Source organism: Panthera leo, chromosome E1, assembly GCF_018350215.1.
Source record: "Panthera leo isolate Ple1 chromosome E1, P.leo_Ple1_pat1.1, whole genome shotgun sequence".
NCBI classification, from domain to species: Eukaryota; Metazoa; Chordata; class Mammalia; order Carnivora; family Felidae; genus Panthera; species Panthera leo.
The window spans coordinates 56,785,421-56,807,375 of NC_056692.1; the positions used below are offsets into that span (position 1 = coordinate 56,785,421).

The 21,955-nt window shown below is 57.4% G+C and overlaps 1 protein-coding gene across 4 annotated transcripts in view; it reads left to right on the forward strand.

The window, feature by feature from the left end:
• Window positions 1-12,187, forward strand: part of SEC14L1 (SEC14 like lipid binding 1) — a 51,140-nt gene extending 38,953 nt beyond the window's left edge. For all 4 annotated transcript variants that reach the window (XM_042917553.1, XM_042917551.1, XM_042917554.1 and 1 more), the window contains 9 exons: window positions 657-846; window positions 2,591-2,679; window positions 3,782-3,852; window positions 4,764-4,935; window positions 5,275-5,409; window positions 7,255-7,389; window positions 9,519-9,770; window positions 11,056-11,234; window positions 11,434-12,187. In XM_042917553.1, the coding sequence (XP_042773487.1) occupies window positions 657-846; window positions 2,591-2,679; window positions 3,782-3,852; window positions 4,764-4,935; window positions 5,275-5,409; window positions 7,255-7,389; window positions 9,519-9,770; window positions 11,056-11,234; window positions 11,434-11,539 (1,329 nt within the window). In that variant the 3' untranslated portion in view covers window positions 11,540-12,187. The remainder of the gene's footprint in view (window positions 1-656; window positions 847-2,590; window positions 2,680-3,781; window positions 3,853-4,763; window positions 4,936-5,274; window positions 5,410-7,254; window positions 7,390-9,518; window positions 9,771-11,055; window positions 11,235-11,433) is intronic.
• The last annotated feature ends 9,768 nt before the right edge of the window (window positions 12,188-21,955 follow it).

The window sequence follows — 21,955 nt, forward strand, 5'->3', positions numbered from 1 at the left end:
TGCCTGGAGTTACTCTCCCAGCAGTGGGGGAGTCGGAAGGCTCCCCCTTCCCTGCCCTCCCACCCGCCGTGGACCGGCGGTGTGCACCGGCGAGCGTGTGGCCGTGGAGGATGACGGCCGGGCCAGATAAGACTCGGACACGGTCTTGGCCTGGTCCTTCCCTCAGAGGAGCCGACTCGTCCGGTAGCAGACTCTCCAGAGAAGGTCCCTGTGTGTTAGCGACACCGCCACCAAAACCAGCAACACTTTTGCGTTCTGACTTTGGCTCGGGTGCGATACACATGTGCAGAAGTGCACGCAGATCACAATCACGGATCGGTCCGGCAGGCCGGAGCATTTGACGTTTAACAGATTATTTCTGCCTCCGCTCTGCTTTGCTGACACTAAAATAGAATTCTGGAAAGATTACTCAGATTAGCGGTAGTGATTTTCTAAAGCCTTGAGGGGGGTTTTTTAGTAACAGCCGATTTAAAAAAAAAATTGTTTTTTGAATGTTTCTTTTTGAGCGACAAGTAGCGGCTGATTTTAAATAGCGCAATAATGCAGCTCGCTCTGGACGAGAAGTGAGTTTTAGAGTTTCATTCCCCTTCAGTCACTTGGTTTTCTTCCCTTAGCAGCTTTTACCGTTGCTTAGGAACCTCTTATTCTCTTCACAGATTCCAAAGGACGAGCACATTCTTCGGTTCTTACGTGCCCGGGACTTCAACATCGACAAAGCCAGGGAGATCATGTGTCAGTCTTTGACTTGGCGGAAGCAGCACCAGGTGGACTACATCCTCGATACCTGGAGCCCCCCCCAGGTCCTCCAGGACTACTACGCCGGAGGCTGGCACCATCACGACAAAGGTGTGCTGGGCATCCCGGGCGCGCTTAGAGGCCGCCTCGCGCCGAGTCCAGAGGGCCTGTGGGTGGTCTCCCCGCCTCTCTCCGCCTGGGCAGAGGGGCGCCCGTTCATCGCGGCCAGCCCCACACCCCCCCCACCTGCTTGGGAGCTCCCCCCGCCCTGCGTCCCTGTGGAGCGCAGGCACGGGCTGTCCCTTCCTTCCCTCCGCTCTCGCCCCCTTCCTTGGCCGCCAAGTTCCTTCGCGTCGCGGGAAGGCCGGCATTGCCAGAGGCGTGCCCGCTGCATCCTGGTTCGGAGCTGGGCAGCGGACAGGACGGGATCGCAGACGTGGACAGGGCACGGGGCGGCCCTGGCGCGCCCTCCCCCTCAAAGCAGGCCCTTCCCAAGCGGAATAGGTCTGATGTGTCTGTTTTCCAGACGTCATCTTTTGTGCTTTTCCATATTAATTGTAGCTTTATTAGTTTTTACTGGAAACATCTCTTTATTCTGTTTCCCGACCCTTCGAAGACTGAAGCGTCGTAGTAAAACATGAATGTGTTTTATAAACGTTGGGAGACACTTTTTATAAACCTTCCCTTCAACAGGATTTGGGAGCGCAAAGACCTTTTTGTTTTAAGTAGAACAGATCTAGAGCCAGAGTCTAGAGAGTTTGTTTTAAGTAGAACAGGTCTATGGGGTGCCTGGGTGGCTCAGTCAGTTAAGGGTCCAGCTTCGGCTCAGGTCATGATCTCTCGGTCCGTGAGTTCGAACCCCGCATCGGGCTCTGTGCTGACAGCTCAGAGCCTGGAGCCTGTTTTGGATTCTGTGTCTCCCTCTCTCTGACCCTCCCCTGTTCATGCTTTGTCTCTCCCTGCCTCAAAAATAAATAAAACATTAAAAAAAAAAAATTAAAAAAAAAATAAAAACGTAGAACAGGTCTAGAGCCAGTGGGAGGTGAATGAAGTTCACCGGGTGATAAACACAAGGAAAAGTTGGGCCCCGTCTGTCAGAGGAGCGGGCTGGCCCCCCGTGGACGACACAAGACGGGTCTCAGGTGCTTGTCAGGAGCAGATTCCTTCCCTATCCTTTCCCCTGCTCCCCTGAGACAACAAGTGTCAGGGGTCTAGAATCTAGAGAATCTGTTGATTCCGGGACCCACTGTGGCCACTGAGGTCTTTACGCCGTCCGCGTAGCTGTCGTGTGATGACAGCGCATCTGTAAAGCGAATGAGGTTCCTCTCAGGCTCCATGTTAGGCCTCCAGGCTGTAAACACGTAGAGCCGCCCTGTGCTGGTTGGTATGAAAGTAAAGAGTTCCTGAAAGTCCTCAATTATCTTGATCCTCTAGGTGGGAATCAAGGGTAAGCGCACTTCTAGGAAATCTAGACGTTAACTTTTTGGTAACCCATGAAATGAACACGTTTTCTCCCCTAAAAAAAATCAAAGATTTAAAATACTCCCTGCTCACGGAAGAAGCGTGGGTACTCTGAGGTCCCCCCCGCCGTTGAAAGTGGGCTCTGTTCAACCCCCTGGTTGTTCTCGAGGAGTCTGAGCCCCGGTCGGCACCGGCGGTTAGAGGAGGGCCGGACGGAGGCTGAGCTCCGCTGGGTGCCCCGGGTCCCGGGCAGAGGGGCGGCTGCTGGGGGGGGCTCTGCTGTGCCCACGCAGCCGGCCGCGGCCTCTGAGCGGGGAAGCGCGCTCCTCGTTAGGGCTCCGGTCAGCTGCTCGCCGGGAACGGTGCCGATCATGCGTTTCCTTCCCCTCCGCAGACGGCCGGCCGCTCTACGTGCTCAGGCTGGGGCAGATGGACACCAAGGGTTTGGTGCGAGCGCTCGGCGAGGAGGCTTTGCTGCGATACGTAAGTGCTTCCCGGGGAGGCCACCGCCCCCTTCCGACCGTCACAACTGTCCCCTTAGAGCGAGCGTGGAGTGCGTTTGCAATCAGGAGAGGAACTCTCTCAGTACGTTTTTAGAATTTCAGAAGAGGGCCCAGGAGCTCTAGAGATATTTTTCACAGGAAAGCGTGAACGAAAAATCACCATGGCCACTCAGGATGGCTTCTTGGGGCCGATTTGGAGCCCTCTTTTTCCATCGAATCGCTCCCTCCCCCCTCCTCCTTTTGAGATGTGTCTCACTCAGGTCAGACCTCTTCATGGTATTCTTTCCCCAGCACGGCCTCACCAGGGGGTGGGAGGGCGGTTAGCGTCTCCCATCTGAGCGATTAGAAATGCTTCCTTCCCGCCCCTGGACCCCGGGCTCCCCCCTGCCCCTTCAGCCTCCACAGTGCGGGCAGTTAGGAGAAGAGTGTTGTCCTTAAACCAAAAAACAAACGAAAACTTTAAAAGACACCTCCGTGATCCCATTGTCTTCGAATATCTGTCGTTGGCATCTCGTCGTATATTCTGTCGGCCCCGCCACCGTGTGAGCGTTTACACGTGCACACGCGCGTGGCCGCATATACGCACTCGTGCACATAAAGATGCGGATAGACTGTGTCTCCAGGGGAAGTGAATCCAGATCAGAGAGTCCCCTCAGCCGTGCTTCCAGTCCGCTCTAACACTGCCCTTCCTCGTGGATTTGCGTGTGGCTGAACATTCCCCTGCTCGCAGCTACCCTCCCCCCCCCGCCCCCCCCATACCCCAGAGGCGCTGATTCCAGAGACAGGTCAGCGGGGCACGCCCTCCCCGCCCATCCGGTGACACCTAGCTCCCATCTCACGGGACGTAGCTGTCACCTTCGCCCAAAGGACAGTGCTCACCCCCTGTGGAGAGAGAGAGAGAGATTCTTTGTCAGCCACAGGTTGTGTGTGTGTATGAACGTGTCGTAAAATCTAAACCGATGACTCTTTCGGTTGACTTACTTGCCTAAAACGGGCTTTGTTATTGTCCCTTTGGTTCCTAGCTTGACACGGTGGTGTTGCTTAGACTAATTGTGGGTTTTTTATGGCCCTTTTTCACTTAGGTTCTCTCCATAAACGAAGAAGGGCTGAGACGGTGTGAGGAAAATACAAAAGTCTTTGGTCGACCTATCAGGTAGACGTTGATGTTGTTTTCCCTTCCAGCTTATTGAGAATACGAGTTAAATATTTCTAGTTGACTTTTAGGACCCAAGGCTGGTTTGATTGTCACGCTTTTAGGGTTTTAGAACCCAATCTAAATAGTAGCCTGTTTTCTACAGCGTACTCAAAGGCGGAAGAAGGATAACCGTGTAATACGGTTAGTTGGGAGGGACAGGTGCTGGGTTTTGGCATTTTTAACCCCGAGGCATTGCTGTCACCTCGCTCTGAGTGGGTCGGCCTGTCTGGTTAGTCTGCATGGTCCTTGTGGGGGGAGCCCCCGGGGGTGCAAAAACTTATTCTGCATTTCTAAACCATACTTGTAGTTCTGGTAAACCATTCTGAGAATGTGCAGCGGTTCAGAGGCTCACACCAGAAGGGGACGGCAGGTTAACTGGAACGGAAGTTCCGCCATGACAGGAAGGAGTTGCGAGGGTTTTGCGTTCCCTGCCGTAGTCTCGGCTCCTGAGGCCGCGCTGGACTCCGATCCTTGCGGAAGAAGAGCTGCTCGTGGTTTGCCACAGCGCGCATTAGAAAGCCAGGCCCGTGCCCCGTTGGGTCGGCAGAGGCCGCGCAGCGGGTCAAGCACGGCACGTCACCTCGTTGTGCTGGGTCACGTGCGTGCCCGGGTGAGGTTGCGATGGTCGATGAGCCGCTGATGCTTTGCCGTCTCGGGGATCGGTCCCACCCCACCGATCCCGCGTGCTTGCCTCGAGTAGATAGAAACACGGTGCGCGACACTTTGGTTTTTCAAGGCTGGTGGACTTGTGTTGATGTGTGTAAAGGGCTGTTGCCCAGTATCGAAACGAGAAAACAGTAGCAGTCGCTTGGGACGCGGTTGGCGAGTGTGCCGTCTGGCGAGTGACACACGTCTGCACGCCCTTACAGTTCGTGGACCTGCCTGGTGGACCTGGAGGGTCTGAACATGCGCCACCTGTGGAGACCCGGCGTCAAGGCCTTGCTGCGCATCATAGAGGTGGTCGAGGCCAACTACCCCGAGACGCTCGGCCGCCTCCTCATTCTTCGCGCCCCCAGGGTGTTTCCCGTCCTCTGGACGCTGGTAGGTCTGGACGCCGCTTTGCACGAACGACGAGCCACTTGGAAGGCGGACGTGCGTGCGTCCGCATGCGTGTGTCCCTGACCCTTAGCCTTAGCTGGCTAGGAAATAACAAAATAAACGTGGAAAGATACGCAGTTTCTCAAACCAGTGAAGGGAAGAAAGAATTCCCGAACGTCCTTCTGTCACGCGGACAGACTTTCCATGTATCAGACTCCCTTCCCCGGCCCCCTCTCCACCCCCCCCCCCCCCCCCACTCATACTGTCTCGTTGTCATTTTAATCTTTGGAAATCGGACGGCCAAGCAAAGATGACCGCATGATCTTCTCTCATTACCTACAGGTTAGTCCATTCATCGATGACAACACCAGAAGGAAATTCCTGATTTACGCAGGAAATGACTACCAGGGTCCTGGCGGCCTGCTGGATTACATCGATAAAGAGATTATTCCAGATTTCCTGAGTGGGGAGTGCATGGTATGTATTTAGGCAAGTAGTTACACGTTTGGCCGCTTTACAGGGATAGGGAGGGTGGGCGTTGGTTGGTACAGATGATTTTCAGAACCTTTAGTTGGGAGTATTGTCTTTCTTTTGGCTGACATTTCTCTGACCCAGAGTTAAACTAAATAGAACCATGTAAGTGATGGTCGATAACATGCCCATTTCTTCGTCGTTAAATACTAATGAGAATTTGTTTTAGACTCTAATATAATTACGGCTTGCTTTATTCACTCAGCTTCGTGTGGATCAGATTTCTTTTACCTGTCGGGGGGAAGCTGTGCGTTTTTTAAAAACACTTAAGTCCAGATGATTCTCCCAAGATTTCCCCCCGACCGTAAATCAGGATAACATTTCAAAGGGGATACGTTAAGACAACCACTTCTTTTCTGTAATCGGGGTTTTAATACATTGAGTTGCTAGCTTCTCGGGCAGACACCTCCACTTGTGTGCCCTGAACTGTGATGAGGGGTCCTTGAGGACCTTACAGCCCGAGGGCATGACACAAGGGTGAAAGAGACCTGCGGAGGCGCAGGTGGCTTCCCGAAGTGACAGCCGAAGCCAGAGGGGGGTCAGGCTCTCGTTAGGGGAAGGATCTCTGTCATCCTCACGGTAAATAAAGTTACCCGCTTCGGATACGTACACACTGGATCTGACGTGTGTGTTTATGAGCTAACGAACTGGGCTTTCGGGAGAATCTTTCGGGATGGGTGGAGGAGGTTGAACAGCATTCGGATCCAGCTTTCAGGTCGTGGGTCCTGCGCTCGGGAATTGCAGGCAGCGTCGCGGTGCGAGGGGCAAACGAACTACAGGGCCCTCCTCTCCAGGCGCCGTGACGTTGAATCGGGAGGTCAGGCATGTAGCATCCTACAGACGGCTCGCGTTACATGAGAACGGTCCCGAGCGGCCGGTCCTTCCGTTGTGAGCTGGAGGGAGGCCTGGCTCACGGCGGATCGGACCACGTTTGTCAGGCACCGACCACCGTGATGCGATTACCGGGCTGAGAGTCCTCTTCTGTCCACGCGTCCGGGCTCCGGCGCCTGAGGCTCTCCCGGCTGTCATGTGTCCCTGCACACTGTGCTTCTCGCACTCGGCGCTCCGATGTCCCCTAACAGGACGTCATGCCGGGATAGGTCTCCAGGCTGGCCGCACTGCCGGCCGGACACCGTCGTGTGGGTTCCCTGTGTCCTCGCCTCCCGGGGCCGATGGTGCGAGAGCTGCTAAGATGCTGTGAACTTGAGTGCTGGGTCACTCTGTCAAGGTCGACTAGGAAGTTTATGAAATACACAGATTCTAGTTCAACTTAGCCTGTTTGCAGCGGCTTCAGAAGAAGCTCTCCTTTGTTATTTTTTTGTCTGGCATTGTGGACGGATCCTCTGACCCGGGTCAGACACAAAGCTCTCATCGCTGGTTACGTATGTATTGACGGCAATTGCGTGTAATAAAGAAATGCCTGTAGTTGCCGAGAATCCAGCTTTTCTGAACGTGACGTTTCCTCTTCACGGTGCCGTGTGAATGCTTGCGATTCTTACATAAACCAGCTTTCGTAATTTGAGTCCAGTACCTCGTAAATACTCGTGTGAATTCTGTGCTAAATCAGCTTCAACTTGCTCTCGTTTAAAGTATGACACGTGTATTTAAGAGGTTCTTAAAAATCCTTTTGCCAAGTCGTACAGAACGTTTTTCGACCTCGCCAGCGTTTTCCGTTTCCCGGGCGGCCCGGAGGAGTCGAGCATGCTGGGACGTGGCCCTCGCCGGAGTGTTTGGTGTTCAGGGGGTCCCCGTGTGCGGGCACAACTTTTATTGCCGCGTTTCTGTTTCCAGTGTGAAGTGCCCGAGGGCGGACTGGTCCCCAAATCTCTGTACAGGACCGCGGAGGAGCTGGAGAACGAAGATCTCAAGCTGTGCACCGAGACCATCTACCAGTCTGCCAGCGTCTTCAAGGGAGCCCCGCACGAGGTGCACCCTCCGCGGTGACGGCCCAGGGCGGTGGGGCCCCTTCTCCCCAGGGGGAAATTCTTCAGGCGGCCTTCCGAATAGGATTTAGTTCAGGAAAATCAGATGCTTTCTCTGGTTGTTGTCTTTAGATTGTTGTCAATTTTTGTTGCTTGTTTGTTTTTTTAAATCTGTAGTTGAGGCACATGTCTACACTGAAGGGCAGGCGTCTCTCAAGGCATCTGTGCTCGGAAGGAGATCAGGCCTCCTCACCTCTGTTTTACTGGATAACCTCTTAGCGCAGGGATGGGGGGGGGGGCACGTGGAAAGTCTTTCCTGTGGAAGATGTTTGACTCCTCGGTTTGGTTAGTTTAGCGATTACATAGGGCCGGTTTCATTTCTCTTTTTTCCTGACCGGGCCTTGGTGGTTTAGATTTTAAGGAATTTGCCCGTTTTTGTAAGTCAAGCAGAGTGAGGAGAAAAGCACATTTCTCTTCCCTTCTTGCTGTCCCCTCTGGTGCGGAAGCAAGAGTGCGCCTGTGTTTTGTATACGCCGTGTGTCCTCTGATGACATTGTGGGCGGCCTGAGCTGTGAGGGCTCCCAGCCGAGCCCCCCTCCTGAGCTCCGGGCAGCTTTCCGCCTCGAGGGTTGATGCCGAGGACGGCGGCGGCCCTGGGCTCCCAGCGAGGGGTCAGCGAGGAGGGGCTGCGGGCTCAGGCCGCAGCCGGTGGCCGGGAGCTGACCCCTTACCGCCACCCACCATCTGTCCTTGCTGGTGTGTGTCCCGGAATGGCCGGCCTGTCACTTGCGGGGCGGGCAGGGACCGTCACTGTGCTCACACAAGCGGAGGCACATTAGGTGTGCCTCATTCCTAGATTCTGTAGGGAGATCTCGAATTCTCAGGGCTTTGCCTTCAGGATTGTTTATATTGATCTCCTGCACGGAGACCAGGCTCGAGGAGGCGGAGTTCTCGTTTCTCCGGTGACCCCGTCTTGTCTGTGGCACAGAATTCGGTGGCGCGTGACCGCGTCTTGAGAGTCACGGGGTATCTGTGGAAGTGGGAACGCCTTCTGTGTCACGGCACCAGAACTTGCTTTGGGGCTGGAGTAAAACACAAATCGGGGATGGTGACGCCCCCGAAACGAAGGCTGAATTCAGTGTCCCCCTCATGAGCGCAGGAAGGAGGGGGCCCGTGGGCAGACGGGGTGCCTCTCGGGAGAGCTGTGCCCCTGGGGAGCAGCCTCGCTGCAGGAAGGGAAGCGCGGTTCCCACAAAGGGCTCTGGTGCTCCCGGAATCTGCCCTTTCGCGAAATTCCGGAGTGGTATTTCTGTGGTGAGGAGGAAAGAGTCTGCCTGACGACGAGCAGAAGGCTCTTCCCGGGAAGAGGGGGCCCCGGCCCCGGCTGAGGTTTCCGAGCGAACGCAGAGCCTCGGACAGCTGGCTTCAATTCTCACGTCCCTCCCGTAGTCATGTTCTGAACTGTGTAACTTTGATCATCCCCTACTGGGAAACTTGATACGGGCGCGCCGTTAGGAAGTTCGGGTTTTAGGTTGGCGCTCGGTCCCCGGGGCGCCTCCCCTGCCCCATGCCACGTGGCTCTTTGCTCCCCCGCCCGCGCTGGCTGCCACCGTGCCTTGCGAGCCTCTGTTCCCTCCGCTTGCCCGGAACGTTTCCTTTTCTGTTCCTCCACGTGCCCTCTGTTCCGCTTGTGCCTTCTCCGGCACCTTCCTTGTGCTGGCCAGCCTAGAGCGACCCGCGGAACCGCTTCTGTACCGTGTTGAGTTCCTTCTGTTCTGTGTGGCTAAGGCATTTTGGCAGCCAGGGCCCGGCGTTTCGAGCGCGGAGGCCCGTGCAGTGGGAAGTCTTGGGCCGTGGGGGCAGCCAAGGAAGAGCACAGAGCTTGACCCGGAGCGGGGGCCACTGGTCGAAAGAAGGGAGAGCCGGAAGGCTGGGTGGCCGGAAGGCGGATGTGGGTGAAGAGACGGCCGACGTGACACGTCTCCCTTCCTCCCACGACCCCCACACACACCGCTGGGCCAGAAAGCCCCTCCGGAGACGAAGCCACCACAGTGGCAGTGGCAGCACAGGGCGGGGGCGGAGGGGGGCGGCCTCGTGCTTCCCTTGGTCGCCTCATGCAACCTCTTCTTCCAGATCCTCATTCAGATTGTGGATGCCTCTTCGGTGATCACTTGGGATTTTGACGTGTGCAAAGGGGACATCGTCTTCAACATCTACCACTCCAAGAGGTCGCCCCAGCCTCCCAAAAAGGACTCCCTGGGGGCGCACAGCATCACTTCCCCGGGAGGGAACAACGTGCAGCTGATAGACCGAGTCTGGCAGCCGGGCCGTGACTACAGCATGGTCGAGTCCCCTCTGATCTGCAAAGAAGGGGAGAGCGTGCAGGTAGGCCCGTCCGGCATTCCCTGCGGCTTGCGTATTTCGTCTCGCAAAGGAGGGCTCTCGGGCTTCACCGATGCCCCGCGTGGCTGGCGCGGTGTGTCCGCGGGCGAGCCCGTAGCTGTGTCCGGCTTCCGTTCCGGTCAGGACGACTCTCAGGAAGCCAGGTGAGACCCCGAAGAAAACTCAGACCTGAGTGACGGTTCTGGACTGAATCCATGACTTGGATCTAAAGTGCATGAGGTTTTTTTAGAAGTTCTTTTCATGAAAGTGACGTGGAGGGAAGGGAGAGGCATTCTGTGCACTTGGACAGCTGGAGGCAGGCTTCCGCCGAGAGGAAAAGTGCCCTAAATCAGCAGGGGGAGAGGCACGTGCTTCGGGAGCTGTCCGCTGTCGTTACTGAGCATTCTAGTTCGTTTAAAAATGCTCTGTCGGTTCATTTGTTAAGTCGTGGCCGGCTATTTTCAGTGCTTGTACTAAGAACAGTGGTCCTTGGGCGCTTCTGGCCTGCATAATAGATGTGTAATTTTGCTGCCTTTACAGTTTTCAGGGATAAGCCTGTCAGTGTTTGGTCTGAGAAGTAGAGTAAAAGAGAGGCTTTTACTCCGTTTTAAAAGTAACGGACAGTTGAAGGTGAGGCTCCGGTCATTTTCCCACGTTGACGTTGAGTCCTACTTTAGATGGTTTATAAGGTTTTTCTTCGTGTTTATTCTTGAGAGAGAGAGAAAGACCGAGCACGAGCGGGGGAGGGGCAGAGAGAGAGGGAGACACAGACTCGGAAGCGGGCTCCAGGCTCCAAGCCGTCAGCACAGAGCCCGACGCGGGGCTCGAACTCACAAGCCGTGAGATCATGACCTGAGCTGATCTTAAGCTGATCATGACCTGAGCTGAGTCAGACGCTTAACTGAGCCCTCCAGGAGCCCCTAGGTTGACATCCTTTTAACCAGAATGCTCTAGGTAGATGATTGCAAGCAGGTCCGGAAGAGCATCGCCTGGTCAGATGACCTTTTCTGAGCCCCTTAGGGCTGAGCGAAGGGTGGCCCGAGCTCACCCAGCCCCCCAGGCGCCTGCCCCTGTTGCGGCCGTCCTCCCCATGAGGCCACAGGTCCTCCTCGGCGCCCAGCGGGGCCCTCAGCCGCGGGGCCGGCAGGCGGGCCACCCACCGAGATGGCCGGCGGTCACTGCGAGCACGATGACCGGGGCCAGCCTCCGGGTGGCGTCTGCTGGGGGGTGGGCTTGGGGGAGGGGCTCCGAAGTGAGCTCTCAGCCGGCACCGCCCGACTTGTTCCAGGGCTCGCACGTGACGCGGTGGCCGGGCTTCTACATCCTGCAGTGGAAGTTCCACAGCATGCCGGCGTGTGCCGCCACCAACCTGCCCCGGGTGGACGACGTGCTGGCCTCGCTGCAGGTGTCGTCCCACAAGTGCAAAGTGATGTACTACACCGAGGTGATCGGGTCCGAGGACTTCCGGTACGGGCTCCCCTCCCACCGGGGCCGCCGGCCGCCGGGTCTCGCGTACGGGTGGCCGTGGCCTCGGGGGGCCGTTCGTGGCGGCCGGCGCGCGACGTCCTCCGTGTGCGGGGGCGGTGGGGGCGGGGCGGCCGAGAGCGGGGGCGGGGCGGCCCGCCGCGGGGTCCTGATGCCTCGTCCCTCCCTGTGCCGCTCGCAGGGGCTCCATGACCAGCCTGGAGTCCAGCCACAGCGGGTTCTCGCAGCTGAGCGCCGCCACCACGTCCTCCAGCCAGTCTCACTGCGGCTCCATGGTTTCCAGGTAGTGCCGCGACGCCCGTGCCCGGTGCGCGGAGGGGACAGCGCGCCTCCTCGGACGGCCCGCCGCGCTCCGCCCCCTGCCGGCGGCCGCGTTGTGCCGACTCGTCACCTTGTAGGCCGCGGATAGCTCTGCAGACGGCAGACGTAGTCCTCCGCCCCAGACCCTGTCGGCAGGTAGTTTTAACTCCAACTCGATAGCCATAGATTTTGTACACAGTGGGCACAAAAGCAAACCAGAGCACAAGGGCTCCCTCGAAAGGCAAGTAGCTCGTGTACAGTTAAGACGTTGACTTTGCCTCCGAAGCTGATGCAAAAAACGTTTCCGACAACCTCCACACGCTGTCCGTTAGCGGGTGGGTCCCCACACCGTCCTTCAGAGACGAGCCACCCCCCTACCCGGAGCGGAAGCTGCCAGCTGGTCCCCACCCCGCGTGCACAGCCGACCCGGCCCGCAGGTTGAGTGGCCGCCTCCCCCCCCCACCTCGTTCCCGGGGGCAGACCTGCTACCCCGGGAGGCCTTGGGGGTGGCCGGTGGGAGCGCCGAGCTCTGCTCCCGCGGGCAGGTGCGTCCACGGTCAGGGGACCCTCGGGGACTCCCGGCGACGCCCGGAAACCACCGCCGTCATTAAACACTTCCTCTTGCCTCCTTTTCACACCTTTTTGATACTTTCAGAGCAGGATTTTTCTGGAAGCGAACCCGCAGGGAAGGGATTCTTGCCCTCTTCCCGTGGCGTGTCGTCCTCTCTCCCTGCGGACGCTGGTTCAGAACTCCCTCCAGCGTTAATCCCGGTGCCTCCTCAGAGCCTAATAGCATCGGGGCCCCTGTGGTCCTTCTCGTCACTGGAGGGGTATTTTGAAGGCCCAGTCGCTTTTGCCACGTTGAGATCGTCCGGTGTCCACTTCAGCCAACCGTGTTCTCGCCGTGTGGCCGCTCCGGGAGAGCGCGCGGCCTGCGGGAGCCCCGCTGCTTTGTAGAAGAAAAGTGCGGACTTTGGGGGTGTGTTTGCGGGGGCGGGCATGCGGGTGGGGGGTGGCAGTGGTGCGAGCGGGTGTGACCGTGGGGGTGCCTGTGGCAGCAGTGGGGCGCACGTGCATGACGCGTGTCAACGCGTGCAGGGGTGTCTGTGAGTCAGTGTCTGGGGGGGGGGGGGGGGGGCGCGTGCGTGTGAGACCGAGCACGAGTGGGTGGCATTGAGCAGGGCGGGGAGGGGTGCGGGGGGCGGGGGCAGCAGTGCGATGCTGGGGAGAAACGGGCAAGTAGAAAGTGAGTCCAAGTTACAAGGGATTCTTCTAGAAGCAAATCAGAACGTGGGCTTGCTTTGCCTTTTACGTTTTCTTTCTGACCCCGGCGACAGAGCACGGTCCATCTCGTGGTGGCCCGTGGTTTTTTCAGCTTTTTACGGGAAACGCGGGTCATTTGCAGATCTGACCGCAGGTTGCATCGGGTTCGCGTTTGTGATAAGGACGTGACGTGTCGGGTGGTGTCGGAAGAGGCTGTGTCTTTAAAGATCCGTGCCAAAACCCACGCGGCCGCTCTGGGTGTGCGTGAGGGGCACGTGCGTCCCGGGCCGCGGTGCTCGCGGTCTGCTCTGAGGGCCCAGGTGGGGTGGCCACGCAGCGGAGGAGCGTGTGGAGGGCGCTGTGCTCCCTTGCGAGCACCGAGACGGGAGGGACGCCCGGTCAGTGCCGCTCCGGGGTGGCCTGCACGCTGAGCCCTGGGCCCCTCCGGGACTGCCGGCCTCCCCGGGGCGCAGCCACCGGCTTCCTTTGAGAAGATACGCTCGTCATTGGCACCTAGAGCCTTGTTTCCAGAAAGCACAGGAGGGTTGCTTACACCCGCGCTGCTTCCGATCAGCGCTTCCTCCTTCCTGATTCCCAGGACCTGAAGGTGGTCCCTTCCTTCTCTTTCTCTCTCTGTGTCTCAGGTGGCGATTTTGCTGCCAGCTGCCAGGAAAACACTTCCCTCCACAGCCCACCTCAGCCCAGGGATGTTTGTAGAACTCTTTGAGTTGCAGCCACCCCCTCCCCCAGTCTGAAGATGTGTTCCTTTTCAGTTGACTCGGAAGTGTCCCTGTCCTGTCCCCAGGGAGTTGAGTGCCTCCGAGAGTTCGGAGCACGTTCGTAGGGCCGGCTCACGGCCACGGCACCTGCTTCTCCCGGGAGGGGCCGCGGGCACACGGGTCTGGACCGAGCCCCGACTGTCAGTGCCCCGCACTTCTCCCCTGCCCTAAGGGTTCTTTCGGTTTCCCTTCTATTACTAATGTCTTAACCCCTTTTTCTTCCTAAGTTCCTTATTTGCATATCAAATTCTGTAAATGTTTTGTAAACATATTACCTCACTCTTGGTAATACAATACTGATAGTCTTTAAAAGATTTTTTTACCGTTCTCGATAATAAACGTGAACCGTTTAAAGAAAAGGATGTCTCTTTCTTACTGTGAAATGCAGAGCGGCCGTCTCCCTTGAAGAGGCTGACATTCTTAGGAGACTTCAGGGGCCAAGGCCGAGCTGGAGCCAGCGTGCTGGTATTCGAGAAGTTCCCGAGCAGTGCCCAGCTGGTGCAGGAGCCGGATCGCGGCTGTGAGCGGCTGGCGCACAGAGGCGACCCGGGGCTGGCGGCTGCCTCGCTCCCGTCAGGGGACCTGCTGTAGGTTTCTTGGACTCCGTGAAGGCAAACCCGGCCCGGGGGCAGGGTGTCCGATGCGTCCTTTCTTCAGTAATAAAACGGATCCTTTAATCCCGAGGCTTCAGAAGGAAGAAGATGGGTGGGTGTGGACCTTCAGAAACCTGGGCCCCCTTTCCCCCCGCGGCTGGTTGCCGGCTGGTGCAGGGTGGCAGGGCCCAGGAGGGCCGAGCGGGCGCCCGACTGCCACCTCGGTCGGGAGCCGTCACTTGGTTTTCTAGTCAGGGTGGGTGGGAGCTGGCCGAGGGGACCGGCCGGGGATGTGGCGTGGGCAGCAGGCGTGTGAGCGTCTGCGTGTCGCGAGCTCGGCCTGGGTGCTGAGTCTGTCGGCAGAGGAGACGGGTGACGGTCTCCGTCCCCTTCTTGGCAACGCGAGGGCCTCGACGCCTTAGCCTGTGGCTGCAGGAAGCGCAGGGTTTACACCGTTATTTCGTGCTCTGAGGTCTCTCCCTGTCTTCGGGTCAGGCCTGCTTTTACCAAGCCTTTGGTTTAGCATCGGACTCTGACGGCGGAGGTGAGAATCCAGCGAGCGTCTGTCCCCTGCTGCCATCCCTCGGCTGTCGCAGAGAGCGTGGCGACGGAGCGGGACGTCCCGGACAACGGTCACTGTGTCACGTCGGGGCCACCAAACCCGCAATACGTGTTTCTCCTCACGCACGTCGCTCCCCTTGATTGCCGAGCACAGCCGTGGGGTGCCCCTCGGCGCTCCGGGCAGGGCAGAGGTGTTCTCAGTAAAACGTCCTAACGAGCCGATGAATCTGCAAGTCGGGGCTTTGGGAAGCAGGGCTTCTGGGAAGAGGGTAGGGGCGTCCCCGTACGAAAACGGCACCGAGACTGCAAAGCCCCAAAACCGAGGACATCTGAGTCGTGTGCTTAAAAACGGTTAAAGTGGCAAAGTCTGTTGTTTATCTTCTGCCACGGTAAACGCCCCTGTGGACGTGGTTCACAGCCAAACTAGGGGGTCGGGGATCTGCACGACCCAGCTACAGCCCTGAGCCCCCGTGTTCAGTGGTGGAGTGTCTGATGCACGGGAGCAGGGCCCAGGCCACCCGGCAGGTGCCCAGGAGGGACGCTGGGCTGGACCCGGGCCGCGCCCCTTCCGACGGTGGGTGCCCGGCCGCTGGTGAGGAGTCCGAGGGGTGGGGCAGCCACGCCCTTGCCACGCCCAGCTCCCTGCCAGGAAGGGCCCCACACCGAGGGAAGCCTGCCAGGAGCGGAATGAAAAGTAATCAGGAGAGGGACAGGAAGGAAAGAGAAGGGCTGGGCCGCCGCAGGGCAGGAGCCAGGAAACCCCTGGAAGCAAATAGACATTTTTTAAGTTTCCCAAGAACAGCAGAAGGGGGGACTCTGTAGAATTAGAAGTGCTCTCTTAAAGTCCGCTTTGTTCTGGAAGTTCATGACCTCATCTGACATAAAAATAAGTATCAGAAAGGTATCAGGGCGCTCGGGTGGCTCAGTCGGTCACGCATCCGACTTTGGCCCGGGTCACGATCTCATGGTTCGTGAGTTCGAGTCCCGCATCTGGTGAGCCCTGCTTCTCTCTCTCCCTCTGTGCCCTCGCTCACTTGCGCCCTCTCAAAAAAAAAGAAAAGAAAAGAAAGCATCAAAGTCAAGTCCATACAAATCTGAGAATGAGAATAGTCTGCTCCAGAGAAGGAGCGCCCGCCAGAAGGACGTGCCTGCACGATGGACAGACGTGAACTGGGCTTTCTGATGGCAGGTAATACACGACGTGTTAATAGTTTCGTGTGTACGACATACAGACTCAAAGCTCTGTGCGAGCGCACTCGCCACCCATCAGGGTACAACAGCGTCACGGCGTCCTTACGGCAGTCCCCGTGCCGTGCTGCTCGCCTCCAGGACTGACTGCGTCACTGGAGGTCTGTGCCTCCTCACCCCCGGCCCCTCTGACAACCGCCGGTTGGTTCTCTGTGTCGAGTCTGGTTTCTGTTTTCTGGGTTTTCTGGGTTTTTTGTGTTTTGTGTTTCTTCCTGAACTAAAAGTCACTAAGAAGACAGACGTGGAAGGAAAGCGTGCATTAGAAAAGTCTGGAAATGCAGCGACGCTTCAAGCATCAGAGATGAATGAAATCGCTTCAGGAATGAAAACTGGCTTGGAAGGACACAGACCGAAAAATACAACAGGTCAGGCTTTAAGAGAAGCGAAAAGAGCCGAAGAGGAAGATTGTACGAATCAGAAAGGAAGGACGAAAGTGAGACGTTTATTTATTTCTTTTAAAATGTTTATTTTTGATCGAGCGAGCACCAGCTGGGGGAGGGGCAGGGATGGGGACGGAGGATCCAAAGCGGCACAGAGCCCGACGCGGGGCTCAGACCCAGGAACCGCGAGATCGTGACCTGAGCCGGAGTTGGACGCTCAACCAAGTGAGCCACCCAGGCGCCCCAAGGAGAAGACATTCAGAAGGGGACGCGTCTTGAAGGTGAACGAAGCGGCCGCAGTGTAAGGGTGACACAAAAAGGCGGGGGGGACGTCAGGCTTTTCAAAGGCTGAGCTTTAGGTGGGAAGAAATGGAATAGTTCGGATTTTCAGGGAAAGAAAGAGGAAGCCGAGGAATTTACATCCGGCAAAACTGCACACAGGTGTCCCTGCAGCAAGGCGGAATCAGGTGGCCACATAGTCTTCCTGCGGAGTCTCGATGGGGCCTCAGATCGCCGGAGCGGTGGGAGAGACCGAGGGTGGGGGGCTATAGGGCTCTTAACCTGCCAGCCCGGGGCCAGTGAGGTCGCAGATGGGGAGAGTGTGGTACTTGTCGGCTACAAGCTCTGTGTTGGAGAACTTTTTATTTTATTTTTTTTTAATTTTTATTTTTTGTTTAATTTTTTTTAATGTTTATTTATTTCTGAGACAGAGACAGAGCATGAGTAGGGGAGGGGCAGAGAGAGAGGGAGACACAGAATCTCAAGCAGGCTCCAGGCTCCGATCTGTCAGCACAGAGCCCGACGCGGGGCTCGAACTCACGAACCGGGAGATCATGACCCGAGCCGAAGTCGGTTGCTCAACTGACCGAGCCACCCAGGTGCCCCTTGGAGAACTTTTTAAAAATGGGGCAGGAGTGACGCCCTGGTGGCTCGGTCAGTTGAGCGTCCGGCTCGTGATCTCAGCTCAGGTCGTGATCTGAGGCGAGCGTGGAGCCTACTTAAAAAAAAAAAATGGAGGGGCACCTGGGTGGCTCAGTCGGTTAAGCGTCCGACTTCGGCTCAGGTCATGATCTCGCGGTTCGTGAGTTTGAGCCCCGAGTCAGGCTCTGTGCTGACGGCTCAGAGCCTGGAGCCTGCTTCCGATTCTGTGTCTCCCTCTCTCTCTGCCCCTCCCCCGTTCATGCTCTGTCTCTCTCTGTCTCAAAAATAAATAAACGTTAAAAAAAAAAATTAAAAAAAAAAATGGAGCAAACAGGCACCCCCTACGCAAAACACTCTGCTTCTAGAAGTCCCATCAGCGGCAGCATTGGCGTGGATACTCTGAGAGTCGTGGTCTGTAGGATGCATGCGTCTGTCTGTCTGCCTGGAAACAGTGACCAACAGCCCTGGGAACCCCCAGCCCCCAGGCCGTGGCCTTGAACCGCCGATCCTCAGTGGAAGCCCCGTGAGATGGGTGCAGGGGGCACCTGGCTGTTCTAGTTCATGGAATCATCGCTTCGGCTGGTGTGCTTTTCTGTACCTGTGTTTTCTTGTATGATACAAAGGTTTGTGGGCGGTGGTGTTTTCAGTTAGGGCTTTAAAAAGTTTTTTTTTAATGTTTATTCATTTTTGAGACAGTGCGAGTGGGGGAGGGGCAGAGAGAGAGGGAGACACAGGATCCCAAGCGGGCTTCAGGCTCTGAGCTGTCCACACAGGGCCCGACGCAGGGCTCAAACCCATGAACTGTGAGATCATGACCTGAGCCAAAGTCTGGTGCTTAACCGACTGAGCCACCCAGGTGCCCCTAAAAGATTTTTTTAATGTTTTTCAGAGAGAGAGACAGACAGAGTGGAAGAAGGGGAGGGGCAGAGAGAGAGGGAGACCCAGAATCTGAAGCAGATTCCAGGCTCTGAGCTGTGAGCACAGAGCCCGACTTGGGGCTCGAACTCACGGACCTTGAGATCAAGACTTGACCTGAGCTGAGGTCACTTAACTGACTGAGCCACCCAGGTGCCCTACTGTTAATGAATTTCTTTACATTTTTAAAAATATTTGTTTATTTTTGAAGGAAAGAGAGAGCACGAGCAGGGAGGGGCAGAGAGAGAGGGAGACACAGAATCCCAGGCAGGCTCTAGGCTCTGAGCTGTCAGCACAGAGCCTGACACAGGGCTCAAACTCACGGACTGTGAGATCACGACCCGAGCTGAAGTCCGGACGCTTAACCGACTGAGCCACCCAGGCGCCCCAAGTGTTTATTTTTGAGAGAGGGAGAAAGACAGCACATGGGCAAATCGAAGAGGGGCAAAGAGAGAAGGAGACACAGGATCTGAAGCAGCTCCAGGCTCTGAGCTGTCAGCATAGAGCCCAGCGCGGGGCTCGAACTCACGGACCTTGAGATCGTGACCTGAGCCGAAGTCGGACACTTAACCGACTGAGCCCCCCAGGCGCCCCATTCAGTTAGGGCTTTAGACAGGTGGTTTGCCTTGAAGAAAGGTAACGCTGGCTCTTTCACTGGGACTCAGGCTTCCTTTCTTTTGTCCGAATCACTGCTGTGACCCGCGGCTCGTGGTCGAGCCTGTGTGGCTGGCCACGCACGCGCACAGGACGGCAGAGCTGAGCAGACCAGCTGGCGGTCAGTGACCGTGAAGCGCCCTGCTGTTTTCCAGGACACGGTCTGAGGCCGGCCCCACAAGAGCCCTGCCGTTGCAGGTGCTGCCCACAACCCATCCCTTCTTCGGATAGAAGCAACTGGACAGTGTCCCGCTCTGACCTCGCCTTTGGGTTTAACAAAGAACTGGGCCACCAGGACCGGTGTTGGCACCCACGGAGCAACTCCTGAGCCCTTGGACCTTCGAATCACTGAGCTTCATGCACCAGCCCGACCTCTCTGTCGTGAGGTCGTGAAGGAGAGAGACCAATTCGCCGCCTGCTGTCCCTGGGCTATTTCTGGGGACCGGCGAGGGGCGAAGGCCCGGCTGCGGAAAGGATGCTCCCAGCTCCCCATCTGCAGAGCGGTCTGGATCCCTGTGGAGTTGAACCCAGTCTGCAGGCGCGTCCTGACCGTCCTGGTGCCACAGCCGGAGTGCAGTCCAAGCTCGGGAGCCTTCCCAGCCCGCGGAAGGTGAAGGGAGCCGCGGCTCTGGCCAGGGAATGTCCTCCCCCGATGCCACCTTGTGGCCACATCGGAGACACACATCCCCCCGCCCCCAGCCGGGACGCCGATGGTCTTTTCTTCCTCAGAGCCATGGGTGGAGTTCTCTAGCAGGAAGGCAGGGCTGGCCCAGGGGGAGCAGGATCGTGATGGTGGCAGGTGCCCCTCCCAGGGCTGGGGTGCAGAGGGCAGACCTTGGCTCACTGCCGTGGTTCACGACCTCCAACGTGCAGCGGGGCCCAGGTGCGCGAGTGTTGTCCAGAGGCGCGGACGGATAAATTCATTTATTCTGCATTGACTCTACCAAGACCTGTCTGAAGCTCCCCGGGGGAATCCACGCTGATCCCTTTTCCTAGAGGCAGTGTTGTTTGTAAAAGGAGCTGAGGGCAGTGAGCCTGGACCGGCAGTGCAGTCAGGCCTACTTGGCCCCACACGGCTCCGGTCTCCTTCCCCACGCCCCACGCTTGCCCAGCCGCCAGGCCTTTGCTCCTGCTGTTCCCTCTGCCCGGGACCTCCACTCCCACTGGGAAGGAGAGGACCCTGCAGGGCTCCGTGCCACGCCGAGACCTTTGTGGATCTCACTTGTTGCCCCATTCTAGAAGCTTCTCTGCGGGCTCGGGGGTGGGACCAGGACCCAGCACAGTACCGTCCCATGGGAAGCGTTAGTGGGTTATACAGGGAGGCCCCTCCGGGAGAAGGCGGGTCCTCCCAGGGCAGTAGGTGGGACCCCTGTGATTTGGAATGGAGCCAGAGTGCTTCTCGTCCAGGGTCCTCAGGCTTTGGATTTCACGCGCCAGCGCATTTCCAAAGAAATCGTGAGCAGTGACATTGGGGAGTATGTGTGCGCTCCCACACGTGTACACACGCACACGCACGTGCACACACACACACGCTACACGCACAGTCCTAGCGTGGGATGTTAACTCCCATCATTCGCCAAAGGGCAAAGAGCGGGCACGTAGCGTCAGGAGGATGGACTTCATCTCAGGACAGAGGACGTCGTCCCTGCTGAGCGTGGCCTCGCAAGAAGCCGGTGTCCTACTTCCTGTCCTGCACCAGCCCTGCCTCGTGCCCGGCCCCGGGGGCCTCGGCCCAGGCTGGACACCTGTCAAGGCACTGCCGCTGGTGTGTCCCTGTGTCCGGTGCCGGCCCCCGGGCTCCCACGACCGTTGGGCCGCGGGGGAGAGAGCCCCACACCTGCTTCTCAGCCTCCGGGCCGGCTGACACCTGCCGGGGCCGCAGACAGAGGAGTGGGCGGCTTCCGGCTTGGGACGTTTCCAGGACAACCTCGGGGCCACGGTGGGAGGTGCGCCTGCGTTCAGAACCGCTGCTCTCTGCTGTCCCCTGGACCCGTCACAGACAGACAGGCGGGAAGCCCTCGTGCTTGGAAACCAGAGAGAGGGCAGGTCTGGGTTCTGCGTGGGAAACCGAAGCAGGACGGGTTCTGTTGCGATTCTGTGACAGGCGCCTGTTAATATTTTCTCCCTACCGGGTGAGTGGATTCTGTGACCCCAGGACCGAGCTAATTAGGGATGGGGTCTCATGACTGAGCAGACGAGGCGCCTGTGGACGCGCTCAGACCATAGTGCCATTGAGCGCCTCCTGCCACCAAGGCCCAGAGGCAAATTAAACAGGGACCCAAGTCTGTACAGAAGCCAGCATTTCTAGTCACAATGTAAGAATGCAAATTCGGTTTTTTTTTTTTTTTTGCTGATGACATCACTCTGGGTTATTTTTTTCCAATAGCAAATCCAAATGAATCACTTGAATCAGGTGTCATAGTAAAGAAGGAGAAGCCTTGTGCCTTTTTTTTTTTTTTTTTTTGTATTGAAACGATTACAGATGCCGTCACATGCAGTTGGGAGAAATAACACCGAAAGGAAAAATCTGTAGCCTTTACCCGCTTTCCCCCAGCGGTAACATCTGCAAAACTGTGAGTCACTGTCAGTCACACCCAGGTCATCCAGCTGACGCAAGCCCACCCGTCTTCTCCCCCCCCCCCACCCACCGTGTCCTTGGTGCTCCTTTGTGCGGGTGGGTATTTGTCTCCATACCGTTTTGCCCCGTGTAGGTTCATGTGCCCCCCACCACCGTAGTCCAAGTACAGAACATCTCCTTCCCCGGAGATCCCTGTGTCGCCTTTTTCTTTTCTTTTCAATTTGTATTTTAAACGTGTTTATCTAAATTCAGGTTAGTTAGCATCCAGTACAATAGTGGTTTCGGGAGTAGAACCCAGGGATCCGTCCCTCGTCGCCCACTCCTGGCTGCCCTCACCTCCTGCCGTCCCCACGGTCCCCAACCCTCAGCAACCCCCACCGTCCTCCGCTTCGGAAACGTGGCCATCTCGAAAATGCCACGCGAGGAGGCCCCGCGCAGCCTGTAACCTTTCGGAGTTGGCCTTTTCCGCTCGTCACACCTCCGTGGAGACTCCCCCGGGGGTGTGATGCGT